Source organism: Chanodichthys erythropterus, chromosome 3 (genome assembly GCF_024489055.1).
Source record: "Chanodichthys erythropterus isolate Z2021 chromosome 3, ASM2448905v1, whole genome shotgun sequence".
Taxonomy (NCBI): domain Eukaryota; kingdom Metazoa; phylum Chordata; class Actinopteri; order Cypriniformes; family Xenocyprididae; genus Chanodichthys; species Chanodichthys erythropterus.
Genome location: NC_090223.1, coordinates 30,787,603 through 30,802,590, shown reverse-complemented (window position 1 = coordinate 30,802,590; position 14,988 = coordinate 30,787,603). Strand labels below are relative to the sequence as shown.

Genomic DNA, 14,988 nt, shown 5'->3' with positions numbered 1-14,988 from the left:
TGTGCTGTTAAGTGGCCGTCTAATTACCATTTACTCATTGAACACATAATCAACCAGATGCATCTTGAAGAACCACAGAATCAGTGCAGTGGTTTTTCACAGAAGGAAAAGCTGATATTATCTTGGTTTGGAATCCCATTTAGTGAATATACAGTGGGTACGGAAAGTATTCAGACCCCCTTAAATTTTTCACTCATTGTTATATTGCAGCCATTTGCTAAAATCATTTAAGTTCATTTTTTTCCTCATTAATGTACACAAAGCACCCCATATTGACAGAAAAACACAGAATTGTTGATATTTTTACAGATTTATTAAAAAAGAAAAACTGAAATATCACATGGTCCTAAGTATTCCGACGCTTTGCTCAGTATTTAGTAGAAGCACCCTTTTGATCTAATACAGCCATGAGTCTTTTTGGGAAAGATGCAACAGATTTTTCACACCAGGATTTGGGGATCCTCTGCCATTCCTCCTTGCAGATCCTCTCCAGTTCTGTCAGGTTGGATGGTAAACGTTGGTGGACAGCCATTTTTAGGTCTCTCCAGAGATGCTCAATTGGGTTTAAGTCAGGGCTCTGGCTGGGCCATTCAAGAACAGTCACGGAGTTGTTGTGAAGCCACTCCTTCGTTATTTTAGCTGTGTGCTTAGGGTCATTGTCTTGTTGGAAGGTAAACCTTCGGCCCAGTTTGAGGTCCTGAGCACTCTGGAGAAGGTTTTCGTCCAGGATATCCCTGTACTTGGCCGCATTCATCTTTCCCTCGATTGCAACCAGTCGTCCTGTCCCTGCAGCTGAAAAACACCCCCACAGCATGATGCTGCCACCACCAGGCTTCACTGTTGGGACTGTATTGGACAGGTGATGAGCAGTGCCTGGTTTTCTCCACACATACCGCTTAGAATTAAGGCCAAAAAGTTATCTTAGTCTCATCAGACCAGAGAATCTTATTTCTCATCATCTTGGCAAACTCCATGCGTGCTTTCATGTGTCTTGCACTGAGGAGAGGCTTCCGTCGGGCCACTCTGCCATAAAGCCCCGACTGGTGGAGGGCTGCAGTGAACTCTCTCCCATCTCCCGACTGCATCTCTGGAGCTCAGCCACAGTGATCTTTGGGTTCTTCTTTACCTCTCTCACCAAGGCTCTTCTCCCCCGATAGCTCAGTTTGGCCGGACGGCAAGCTCTAGGAAGGGTTCTGGTCGTCCCAAACGTCTTCCATTTAAGGATTATGGAGGCCACTGTGCTCTTAGGAACCTTAAGTGCAGCAGATTTTTTTTGTAACCTTGGGCAGATCTCTGCCTTGCCACAATTCAGTCTCTGAGCTCTTCAGGCAGTTCCTTTGACCTCATGATTCCCATTTGCTCTGACATGCACTGTGAGCTGTAAGGTCTTATATAGACAGGTGTGTGGCTTTCCTAATCAAGTCCAGTCAGTATAATCAAACACAGCTGGACTCAAATGAAGGTGTAGAACCATCAGAAGGATGATCAGAAGAAATGGACAGCACCTGAGTTAAATATATGAGTGTCACAGCAAAGAGTCTGAATACTTAGGACCATGTGATATTTCAGTTTTTCTTTTATAATAAATCTGCAAAAATGTCAACAATTCTGTGTTTTTCTGTCAATATGGGGTGCTGTGTGTACATTAATGAGGAAAAAAATGAACTTAAATGATTTTAGCAAATGGTTGCAATATAACAAAGAGTGAAAAATTTAAGGGGGTCTGAATACTTTCCGTACCCACTGTATTGCTTACTGGTGTAAAGATACCCAAATCAACAATTGCCAAAGCAATACTGCAATCACTCCCAGAATGAAGCCTTTGCGAATGAGATCATTTAGGTGAAGTGTGCTTATATGGTGCTTATATTAAGTGTTGCACCATAATAGATGTTCTGCTTGCCAGAGCGATTACAAATTGTAATTCTTGGTAGGTTTCGAAGCTTGCTTCAAGAGGATGCAGGGAAATGATGCACATCTTAAAGAGAAATGCATTTCAAATGTATTTCCAATTTGTACATAAGCACTTCATATAAATGTAAACCACAAACCCTCAAGAATACAGCACTTTTTTGGTACAAAACAACCGGACGACACACACACGCGTACGCATGCAGACGCACTCCAGATACTCCTAGAATACGGCACATATAAACATTTGATTCCAAAAATATATCAAGTAATTAATGTATGCAATATCAAATTGTAGCATGTCCATAAAACCCCTTTTTAAAGAAAAGTAACAACTGGAGATTGAAAACCGCCAAATCTGAGACCTTGGAAAACACAGTTGGTGCAAAGTAAAAAATGTAAACATTGCATCATGCTACAAAATGGATAGTCTATTTGTTAGTTGTACACATAAACCTGCTCTTCATGAAATTCTAGTAGTTTCAAATATGACTGACAACATTGTGAAGACTGGCCCTTAAGGACCTTCCCATGTTGTCATGGTGATACCATATGTGTATATCATTTTGATACGTTTACACCAGGCAGTTTACATGCACCTCCGTGTTTTGTTAAAAATGCATCTTAGCTTTGTCTGCAAGCATTACGAAAGCACTGAACATTGAAATACATTATAATCGGTTAGTCAAAAAGAGAATTGTGCTACACAAGATTTCATAAGAGTAAAATTCACTTCAACGTTACAAAATGTGTAGAAAACGAGCAGCAATGAGCGAGCGAAAGAGAGAGAGAGAGAAGTGGGTGAAAGGGGTGGGGACTCACTTTGAGTGACACCAAGTCAGAAGACCGATCCTCCACCCTCCTTTTAAACAGCACAAAGTGTGTAATTTACTTCCAACATCTTGGTCCCTAGTTAGCTCATATAATTATCTCCATGTCCACCTCAAATCAATCAAATCCAATAACCTATCATGAATGATTTCCTTGTTCCTGTCAGGATTCTTCCTCAATCATGGCAGGTGGTCTGAGGCAGCTCATTGGCCAGAATATGCCAGCGCTCCACCCTCTGACCCTTGTTCCTCAAGCAGTCCATCCAATGGCGAAGAGCATCTCCTTGGACGTGACAGCTCAGGCACACGCCACCTGCCATTCAAGAATATATTTTGTGTTGTGTAAGTACATGTCTTAGGGTTAGTTCACCCAAAAATGAAATTTCTGTCATTAATCACTCACCCTCATGTCATCCCAAACCCGTAAGACCCTTGTTCATCTTCGGAACACAAATTAAGATATTTTTTATGAAATCTGAGGGTTTCTGAACCTTTTGAGGTCCAGAAAGGTAGTAAAAAGCAGTGCTACTGTGTTTACATCCGAACGCCAGCTCAGTATTGGCCGATGCAGCACGACGCATGCATGTGATATTGACGCAGGAGCCGGCCAATAATGAGCTGGCGTTCTGACGTAAACACAGAAGTGCTGCACTGTGTTTACAATGTAAACATAATAAGAAACAGTTGAATAAAGTCATTATTTTTGTTTTGTTTTTATGCACAAAAAAGTATTCTTGTCACTTCATAACATTAAGGTTGAACCACTGTAGTCACATGGACTATTTTAATGATGCCTTTACTACCTTTCTAGACCTCGAAATGTGCAATGATGTTGCTGCCTGGGTGGTTCAGAAACACTTTAATTTCATCAAAAATATCTTAATTTGCGTTCTGAAGATGAACGAAGGTCTTACGGGTGTAGAACGAGGGTGAGTAATTAATGACAGAAATTTCATTTGTGGGTGAACAAACACTTTAATATCAAGGATGATGGCTATGTTCAGAATGGAATACTAGAGTAAAAGCTGAATACTGCCTACTACTCTTTAAAAAATACAATGTGAAACAGAACATTATACATAATGCATTTCAAACAGTTTTGCATGTTTAAATCAGCAAGTGTATCCAGTAGTCATTTATCTTTTTAAGGGGATGCACATCTTATCGGTACCAGTTATCAGCTGTTTTTAGAGATTTTTAAAATTTATTAAATATAAATCAGCCTCTTTTTTTTTTCATGTTTAACCTTTCCAAAAAATTAAATAATAATAATAATTTGATATCAATCTCAAAATGAATATATATTTTCAAACTGTAGATTATGTATAATTTTATCAATTATTTTATAATAGTATAAAAAAAATGTTCATTTAGTGTAAAATTCATCAGCCATAGCATGAAAATAAATATCAGCTTATTAGTTTTAACATTGTTGCTTCCCTACCAATTTACTGTCTTGGTAGTCCTATCAAATTATGAATCAAGAAAAACAAGTTAAAAATTACAGATCATTTTACTATTGCTCCATTCTTTACATTGTAATTTCAAATCTAGTGTATTGCATTATAGGATATAGTATTTCATACAGTGTGCTCTGTTTTATACTGCATAATTTAGCACTGCAGTAGGTCATCTGGGTATTATGTTCATACAGAAAATTAGCATGCTGTGCACAGTATACATACTATATATATATTTTCCTAGCATTAGTCCCGCTCATTTACAGCCAGGGTCATCGTAATTATCCGCACACACACATTGATTTGGCACAGGTTTTACACCGGATGCCCTTCCTGATGCAACCTTGCACTAAGAGTGTTGGGACACATTCACACTCAATTTGCCATATCCAATATATACTACATACTTCAGAAATAGTAAGAGTAGTATGCTATTCCAAACAGAGCTGATGCCTTGTTCTTTAATGGCACATATAATAAAGATTATAAATTTAATTTAGCAGGCCAATCAAATTAATTTCTAGGTGTATATCAGTGAAGAATATATTAGTATTATTATTATTATTATAACTTGTATCAAACCAAAAATTTAAGCATGATTAATAATGTTAGTCCACTGTAAACAATCAACAATAATATCTATTATTACATAGCTTTCTGCAATACTTCCAATGCTCAAACATGTCTGTCTAGCTCATGTTTACATAGAAAAACAATGAAAAAGCAGCACAGATTTGAACAGATCATAATTGCTTGCTCTTACCTATGAAATCATTAGATCTTCCCAGGTCATAGTCCCAAACTGTGACCTCCAGTGTTTTATGAACCAGTTCAGATAGAGAGATCTCATAGAAAAACTCCTGTAGGTGGTAAAATATGATGTGGATTATTGCAATAGTTCAATCGTTTCATTACATTACATTATTGGTCTGAAAGAAGATGCCTCTGTTTCTCATTTTAATCAACCATTCGTCTGCAAAATAATGTTATTTATTCACTGCCACTTTTAATTTTTTTCCTAATTTATATTAAAGGACATTTTTTAACACTGAAGGATCTCATATGCATCATCCTGACAGCTCAGAAACCACCTGGGGAATGATCAAAATATTAAACCCCATGAAAAGTTGCTTCACAAAACAAATTTTGAGAAACAAATGACATTTGGTAGTTCAGCCAAACAGATGTTCCTGTCTGGGATATCACACCCACTGACTGAAGCCTGGCGTGAGCTGGAGTAAACATTTATGCAATAGAAAGCGATACATTCTAAATGGAGGCTGCTTTATAGCAACATATCCAGGGTATCCGATTTAAATCATGCTGGGATCAAACCACTGGACCTTCCTCTTCTGACTTCTACCCATCCCTCTCTCCTGAGCCAAAGGCAGACACACATGTTCAAACAGTTCATAAAAATGAAATTGAGAGATATAATATGTTGCTCCTGCCTCTTATTCCTCTGAGGAATTTTCATCACCCTCATGAACAGTTTTGATATGATGTGATATTATGGTTTTGCTGAGAGGGCTCCTATGGAGCAGAGGGCAGACCTGCTTTTAAGCAGATAGAGGTGTGTGAGATTGCAGTGAGCAGCCTGCATCTGAGCCAAGGAGTAATTATATGGCCAATCTGGGTGTGTATTACTTCTGAGTGAATGGAAATAAAACACTTAGCCTTACTGGCAACCGCCAGCCGCCCACATGACAGAGAGAGCGTGAGACAGACGGGAAGGAGGAGAGGGAGAAAAAAGAACCAGGGACATGACGGAAATGAAACGTACAACATGAAAAACAAAAGTGCATTTAGGTTGAGGGCTTCTGGGAATTGAAGTGAGTAAAGACGCAGCACAAAAAAATATTGGACCAGACATCTCATTAACACTCAAAACACTCCCTGCCAGTTTATCAAATACATCCATACCTCATTGAATTCTGGGTTAAGGGTCTTTTTAATCACTGCCGTTTTGTGTTTGGATTTCTTCTTCACATCTGGCTTCAGGTATCTGGAAAGAGAAAGGCACACAGAAGAACAAAGTGAGGGCTGTAGGAAGAGCAGGGCGGTGGGAGAGCAGGAGATTAAAACCGCGCGAATACGGAATGGACTCTGGACACAATTGTGCCAAGCTGTTTGCGTTTCGGCTTTTGCTGTGAGATCCCACTGGCTTCAATAAAATTTTTATTTGCTTTATGTACTGCTGTTAACTCTCACCCCACCTCCCCCAAGACACATAGTTAGAATATGGCTTTGATCCTGAGGAAAAGAGAGAATGAGTATGTGTGTGTTTGTGAAAGGAATGGAGGAGAGAGAGAGAGAGCGAGAAAGAGAGAGTGACTAGAAGGGACGTGAGCGTGGGTGGGGGACCTGTCTGTTCTTATGCCATTTTGCCTGGGGAGGAAGAACTGTTTGGGAGCGTTTATTTTAATACATGATGTGGGAAAAATAATGAGAGATTAGAGGGGGCCACAAATGAGAGAGTGAGATGCAGAGACACATCAGAGGAAAGACGTAGGACATGTTTTTTTTGACGTATTATACTCTCTCTTTTACACTCTCTCTCTCTCTCTCTCTCTATTTTTTACAGTTTCTCCTAATCCCTCTCCACTCCACTGAACTGTTTATGTCACCTCCCTTCCAAATCGGTGTTGGTTTTCCTTTGCCCTTTTTATTTTTTCTGTTTCTCACAGGGACTGTGATTCAAAGCAAGTGTCTTTTCGCTGCATGTTTGTGCTTTCTCAGTGTTGTTGCAGAAATCTCACATTTTCACATAGGGATCTGAGAAGCCGTTGACGTCCATGGCGGCCAGATGGGCACAGCGCAGCACTCCGACGTACAAGCCACCTCGTCGGCCCTCTCCTTCGCCCTCTGCAGGTGGGGAAAGGAACTGCAGCGAGAGCAACAGGCGGCCCCTCTCTTCCAAACTGGTCAATTGTTCATTCTCCCACTGCAGAAAAAGAATAAATGTGTGTTAGATCCAAAAATGTAACTAGATTAGGCATTTCCTGAAGGAAATACCAGTGGTTGCAAGGCAGCAAAAGAATAATGTTCTCGGTTTTAGGTGGGCTTAGGTTTAAGGCTTAAATTATCCACATTTGAAATGCTGTATCGCATCTTGTTTGCAGTTTGTCAGCTACTCAAGAATCAGCACAGTCACAGGCAGATGGATACATATATGAAAGGAAGATGAAAGCAGTCAGAATTCTGTATGACTCGTGAATCAGTATGTCATAAATGTAAATTCGCACTAGCAAGGGCCTTGATCTACTAAACAACGGGATACTGATGATTCAGTTTTCTGCAGCATATGGTTTCAAATGTAAAAGGTAGCTATTTAAAGATGGCCAAAAATGTTTTTGTCACATACAGCAAACATCTCCTCACTATCCGCTAGCTGCCTGTCCCCCCTTTTACACACTGTAAAAAAACGCGGTCTCTGTAGTCGCCACAAGCTACAAAAACGGCAAAAAACACTACCTGGTGCCGCCTGGACCACAAAACATAATAAACATGCTCCAGCCAATAACCGACAATTTTAAATGCGCATTCATGACTGTTTCAGGAAGCACGGAGGAGAGGGGGAGGAGGAGGAGGAGGGTTTAGCTAGCCTCTGTTTTGTTTGACAACGCTTGGAACGTCAACAGGAAGTTACTCCACCCAGGATCGCTTAGAGAACCTTTAAGGACAACATAACTACATTATGGGAGGGCTGATATCCATCTGGTATAGATTGCTTGTATAAATCAAATGATTCTTTTTCTAGGACTTTTTGTGTTTGGGAACAATTTTGGGACAGCCATAAAAATGGATGACTTACTGCGGTACTTACTACTGGACTAGGGAGCTGACTGAGATGCACCCTTAAATTTCTTAAAGAATGCGTTTTTGATTGAACGAACTATATTAATCATTTCCTGAAGGAAATACCAGTGGTTGCAAAGCAGCATAAGAGTACTGTTGAGGTTTAAAGGGTTAGTTCACCCAAAAATGAAAATTCTGTCATTAATTACTCACCCTCATGTCGTTCCACACCCGTAAGACCTTCATTCATCTTCAGAACACAAATTAAGATATTTTTGATAAAATCCGATGGCTCAGTGTGGCCTGCATTGCCAGCAAGACAATCAACACTTTCAGTGCCCAGAAAGATAAAAAGATAAAGACATATTTAAAACAGTTCATGTGACTACAATGGTTCAACCTTAATGTTATGAAGCGACGAGAATACTTTTTGTGCACCAAAATAACAAAATAATGACTTTATTCAACAATATCTAGTGATGGGCGATTTTAAAACACTGCTTCATGAAGCTTCAAAGCTTTACGAATCTTTTGTTTCAAATCAGTGGTTCAGAGTGCGTATCAAATAGCCAAAGTCACATGATTTCAGTAAACGAGGCTTAGTTACAACATAAGTGTTTCGAAATTTCAATGGTTCACCACTGGGGGGCGTGACTTTGGCAGTTTGATACACGCTCTAAACAAAAGATTTGTAAAGCTTCAAAGCTTCATGAAAGCAGTGTTTTGAAATCGCCCATCACTAGATATTATTGAATAAAGTTCATTCATCATTATTTAGTTTTTTTGGCGCACAAAAAGTATTCTCGCCGCTTCATAACATTAAGATTGAACCACTGTACTCACATGAACTGTTTTAAAATTGTTTTTGTTTAGCAGCTTTATGGGCATTGAAAGTGTTAATTATCTTGCTGTCAATGGAGGCCTCAATGAGCCATTGGATTTTATGAAAAACATTTCATTTGTGTTCTGAACCTGAACGAAGGTCTTATGGGTGTGGAACGACATGAGGGTAATTAATGACAGAAATTTCATTTTTGGGTGAACTAACCCTTTAAGGCTTAAAGGTGCCCTAGAACATTCTTTCACAAGATGTAATATAAGTCTAAGGTGTCCCCTGAATGTGTCTGTGAAGTTTAAGCTCAAAATGCCCCATAGACTTTTTTTTAATTAATTTTTTTAGCTGCCTATTTTGGGGCATAATTAACTATGCACCGATTCAGGTTGCGGCCCCTTTAAATCTCGCGCTCCCTGCCCCCCCGAGCTCTCGACTATAAAACAGTGCATAAACAAAGTTCACACAGCTAATATAACCCTCTAATGGATCTTTACAAGATGTTCGTCATGCATACTGCATGCATGCTTCAGATCATGTAAGTATTGTATTTATTTGGATGTTTACATTGATTCTGAATGAGTTTGATAGTGCTCCATGGCTAAAGCTAACATTACACACTGTTGGAGAGATTTATAAAGAATGAAGTTGTGTTTATGAATTATACAGACTGCAAGTGTTTAAAAATGAAAATAGCGACGGCTCTTGTCTCTGTGAATTCAGTAAGAAACGATGGTAACTTTAACCACATTTAACAGTACATTAGCAACATGCTAATGAAACATTTAGAAAGACAATTTACAAATATCACTAAAAATATCATGATATCATGGATCATGTCAGTTATTATCTGCCATTTTTCGCTATTGTTCTTGCTTGCTTACCTAGCCTGATGATTCAGCTGCGCACAGATCCAGACGTTAATACTGGCTGCCCTTGTCTAATGCCTTGAACATGGGCTGGCATATGCAAATATTGGGCAGTGGCGATTCTAGACTTTTTTAACAGGGGTGGCCTTAGTGAAGCACTGATTAATTCAAGGGTGGCATCATAAAATCATGCATGTCATTACTGCATTGGTGATGTTCCAGGTCGAATTCAGTGCCTGTCACTTTAAGGCCCTGACGGCCGTCAGGTTTGCTTGATTCTCACGGTTTAAGCTAAATTGTTGTTGTGCATTGTGCATAAGGATATGTGGATGAAATTAATTACTGTAAGTGTCTTGTAATGATAATTTCTATGATTTTGGTGAGCACAAATAACTCCAGATGTAAATGGTTGCATATCCTATTACTCAAATTCAACTAAACCCACCAGTAGGCTAGACCAATTTCACAGCATAGGCATGTTAGCAACACAGGGCTTGAAAACATTGACTGTATAGCCTATAGAACAAACAAAAACGAAACCCTGCGTGGAATTTATCTGGGAATATAGCCTAAGCCTAACTTACTGAAGGTTGGGGCGAGCTATGGCGTGTTTAATTTGGTTAAAATATAATGTAGGCTACGTTTTTTTGCACAAAATTGCGTCTGCTAATCTGCTAATGATAAATCTTTAAATGCTTTTTACAAAAGTAGCCAACAGTTAACAGTTAATGACCTAGCAAATGTCGACTGAGTAGGCAGAATAGGCAGGTAACTTACAGTAGATAAATTAGCCTAACTTACATGACGTGATTCAACAGACGTGATACTGGGCTGTGTGTGCGATTAGATATCAAGGCAGATGTGATAGGTAAATACATATCTTTGCGTGCTAGCACAAGTAGTAGTGCTGTAAACTCACATGCTAAAAAACAATAAGCCATGTATCGTTGGTTAGCTTATATCAAACACTTGCTGCTTACATTTCTGAGTTCTGGTGTCTGACTGTCCAAGCTCCCGCGCTGATTTAAAGGCAGCAAAGTGCGTCAACAAAGGTTCCGCCTTTGACCATGTTGATGGCCAATCGAAGAGTAGGATTTTGGGGTGGCACCTGGGCTGGCCAATCGAATCTCAGGGGTGGCGTGAGCCACCCCAAGCCACCCCTCTGGCTCCGCCCCTGATATTGGGGTCATACATATTAATGATCCCGACTTTTACGTAACACTCGGTGTTATGTTGAGATTCCCGTTTTTCGGAGGTCTTTTAAACAAAAGAGATTTACACAAGAAGGAGGAAACAATGGTGTTTGAGACTCACTGTATGTCATTTCCATGTACTGAACTCTTGTTATTCAACTATGCCAAGGTAAATTCATTTTTTGATTCTAGGGCACCTTTAAATGATGTGCATATGAAATGCAACATCATGCCTTGTTGATCAGTTACACAAGGATCAACACAGTCACTGTGTGGTGGAAAGCCAATTAGAGTTGCAGGGAGCTGATTGAGGCACACCCTTAAATTTCTTCCAAGATAAAGTGTACAAAAAAACCAAAACAAATTAGATTAGCTAAACCCAAGACTGAAATTATCTACAAAACAATGTTAATTGGTTCATGCAAAATTTTTAATACGTAAGATTAGAGGTTTAGAACAAACCCGAATATCAGTAAAACGGGAATATCAATACAGCTCTGTCTTGCAAGCATTGTAATAAATCATCTATATTAAAAGTGACGGAGTAGGAGACTCAGAACATGGCATGCAACCGAACCAATGACAAGGGCTCCCTCTGGGTAAAATCTGAGCATGTTCAACATGTAGAATAATTATAAACAGCTGGTTATGGCATGTCAAGATGTTAGTATAATGTGACATCTATGCAATAGGCTCATTTTTAAATCATGGCAATCTGTTGTTTTAGAAAATTATTAAAATGATTTCCATAAATAAAATACTAATATTGATTCTAATGCAAGATATGTTTAGTCAGTCTTAGCACAGAAAATAACCATTTAAGCTCATGTAGTCTTGTGTGAATGCTCTATGATGACTTGTATGTATTCATACTCATCCTTTACCACATGCAGACAGTCATTTATCATTCTCTCTTCTTGGTCTGTTTAGAATCACCTCAGCTTGAATGGATTCCAAAGGGGGAAGCGGGAAGATCTAAGCACTTCAGGATTTTGAGATATGGAGACTTAATGAGACATAATTGTGTGATTTGGTACAACGCTTGCACACACACATTACTAAGGCTTGAGAGAAGCTTATTTGAATGCACATTAATAATGCATGCAGGGAAAGCTCAAGTGTGACTCTGAATATGTAACACTTACACCGCAAGAGCAACAATATTTACATGAAATATTTGATAAAGCTTCTGTAAGGATTAAAAACATTAATTTTTTTACAGTTATCTGGGTCAGGAGCTATAAAGGATTGTAATGGGGAAGAGCAAAGTTTAGACTGATGCAGATATACTGAGTAAACACAATAAAAAAGCACATCCCTGTGTTATTTCTGTTATACAGTTTAATGTCTGCATGTCTAAATATATTACATTATTAAAAAGTATTAAACAATTTTTAAAGTTGTAAATCATATTAGTTCCTTTTTTATCTTCTCTTAATATCACAATTAAGTAAACACACAGGTACATTTTATATAATTTCACTTTGATTTGAACAGATGCTATTTTAAATGCAATTTAATATAAAAGTGTTTCTTCCTTTTTTTTTCATTCTCTAATTAAAAATATTTAAGAAACATGTTGGATTTTCTTGTATCCTCAGTTTTGCTTTCCTATTAGTCATATCTCTTATCCAGATATGACAGAGAAATGCCAGATCCTTAATAACATCATCCTACAGGATGTGACATCATTTTTGTGTGAAAACAACAGCACAAACATAAGTAAGGACTAATAATTTGATTAATTCTGTTTTGTTTTGTGGTAAAACTTGATTTTTCATCTTTTCTGATAAAATTAAAGAGACTAGCATGATATAATACAAATAGTGAAATTACCAACAATGTAACTCTCAATCTCCCACTAAGCAATAATTAAATTTTAGCAGTAAGGTTGCAAACCTCAACCAACGGCAGCTCACCCCTCCCTTTCGAAGCAAAATAGAGAAGCTACGGTGGCTGTTTGGCCGCACAAGACAAATATGTCGTCATCTGAGACAGCAGCGAGTATGTTAGTCAGGCAATGAGGTTTCTTCTTACTTCTAACAAAGAAGAATTTTTCTAAACAAAAAATTAATATTTTAAAAGTTACAGAGCTAAAAAGTACTTCATAACAGTGATGACCAATATATATTTAAGCTGATGGGATTTCACATTTAATGTTTTTATTCTGACATAACAGTGGAAATAATTTCCCATGCATTTATGAGGAAAGTGTAATATCTTTGCATATGAAAATTCACAAAGAGAGCAGTAAGATGTCTTTCATATTCGTTTTAAGCTGTCTTTGTCTCTCTCTCTTTTTCTCTCTCCCAGCCACACCCACAGTAACCAGCAAAAGAACAGGATCAATAGGATAATAATCAGTGTCTCGCTCCCTCGGTTTGTTTTTCTAAAAAGAGCCTTGTTATTTCTAGTTCTTTACCTTGCACTTTGAAATTCCCCTTACAGCCCTGTCTGCCACATTGTGTGTGTGTATGTGTGTGTTTGTGTTGGGGTTGAGGGTGTATATGCCCATTAGTGAGAAGCATGCCAAGCCAAACCTGTTTGCTGGCAAGTGTGATGTTTCATTAATGTAATTGTGCGGGGATAGATACAGATAGTGTGTGCGTGAGCGAGACAGAGCTGGAGTGAGTGAAAGTTGCTTTGCCAGACCGTCATTAATTTAACAGTGAGGAGACACATACAAATAGTGGGCAGAATGAGGGGCGACCCCTGCGCTATAAACAGACAACTCATATTGCAAACAGCGAGGAGAGCTGCCCAGCTGTCTAATGCTCAGGAGACAGACAAAATAGCCGCACATATAATTCCCTGCCTCAAGAGGTCAACTATACTAAGAAACGCCAATTAGACATTTGCGGATGGTTGCAATTGTTGTAGTTTCGACTCATGTATTTGTACATGAGGGTACACAAAAATATGCAATGTTAGGATAAAAATGCATACTTTGATTTTGTTTTCATAATTTGCATGAATATCAAACAATAGGTATGATAACGCCGTTTCAGAATAATGTCTTAGCTCGCTAATAAAATGGAAACATAATATACTGTAATAAGATTAGATGTTTTTGCTAGTAAATCTTTGGGGCAAAATAAGTCGCAAAGAAGCAGATGGTGGCATAGCAGTGGCTTTCCTCTGACAGTGACTGTTTCTTCGACTAATTAAAATGCCAATGGCATTTCTGAATGAGATAAATTAATTTAGCATGGTTTAAATGTTGTAGCTTGGGCTTTTGGTTGTTTTGCTCCATGAGGTTTCAAACTAATGACCTCCATCATGCAGACTCACTAATGATAATGAGGGGGTGTATCCAGCAGGTAAACAGGTGCGCAGCGAGGTTGGGCACACGCACACACATGTATGCGCACTCGCACAGCTTTCATATTCAGATTTGCGTGATTAGCAGGCAGATGGCGTGGCACCAGTCATCAGCCTCCACCAGAATCTGTATGTGTGCCAAATCAAGAGCTTTAAATAAACATAGTGAATGTTATGCCATAAACTCTGTCTGTGACTTTGTGATCCTTCTTTCGTGTCTGGAGTTTGATCTCATCCTCTGTCTTTTTTCTTTTATTACATTTCCAACTCTCAGCTGTATTCAACTCTCCCTTTTTTTGAAAGGAACAGTTCATCTAAAAATGAAAAGTCTGTCATTGTACTCTCCATCATGGCTTTCCAAGCTGTAAAATTGTCTTTTGTTAGAACACTAAAGGAAAGGTTTAGCAGAATGCTACTCTTTTCAGTACAATGAAATTGAATGGTAACCACCCTTGTGAAAAAGAACTATGCATAATTGTATTAAATGTACAATATTAATTCAATAAAAAGGCCACTTAGGTGACCTTAAAGAGAGTACACTTTCATAACTATGTTTCTTAACACACTTAAGTACACTTTTAAAAATTGCTCTTTTTAAAAATTTCAAATTATAGGTTTTATTTTAAAGTACATTTTAAATCATTATGTTGGAATAATCTTTTGTCTTACTTTTAAGAAGTTCACTTATTTTGATGTGTTTTCTTATTAACTGATATACTAAAGTGCATGTGAAGTACTTGTTTATAATTTTAACTGTCGTGTGTTATTCGATAT

The 14,988-nt window shown here is 38.3% G+C and overlaps 1 protein-coding gene across 2 annotated transcripts in view; it reads right to left on the bottom strand.

The window, feature by feature from the left end:
• Window positions 1-1,968: 1,968 nt before the first annotated feature.
• The window catches only part of doc2a (double C2-like domains, alpha), a 28,342-nt gene continuing 15,322 nt past the window's right edge, over window positions 1,969-14,988 (bottom strand). The window contains exons 7-11 of one of the 2 annotated variants that reach the window (XM_067373377.1): window positions 10,670-10,672; window positions 6,961-7,145; window positions 6,125-6,206; window positions 4,965-5,061; window positions 1,969-3,054 (exon numbers count right to left, since the gene is read on the bottom strand). In XM_067373377.1, coding sequence (XP_067229478.1) covers window positions 2,918-3,054; window positions 4,965-5,061; window positions 6,125-6,206; window positions 6,961-7,145; window positions 10,670-10,672 — 504 coding nt within the window. In that variant the 3' untranslated portion in view covers window positions 1,969-2,917. The remainder of the gene's footprint in view (window positions 3,055-4,964; window positions 5,062-6,124; window positions 6,207-6,960; window positions 7,146-10,669; window positions 10,673-14,988) is intronic. The other variant, XM_067373369.1, reaches the window with a different exon arrangement.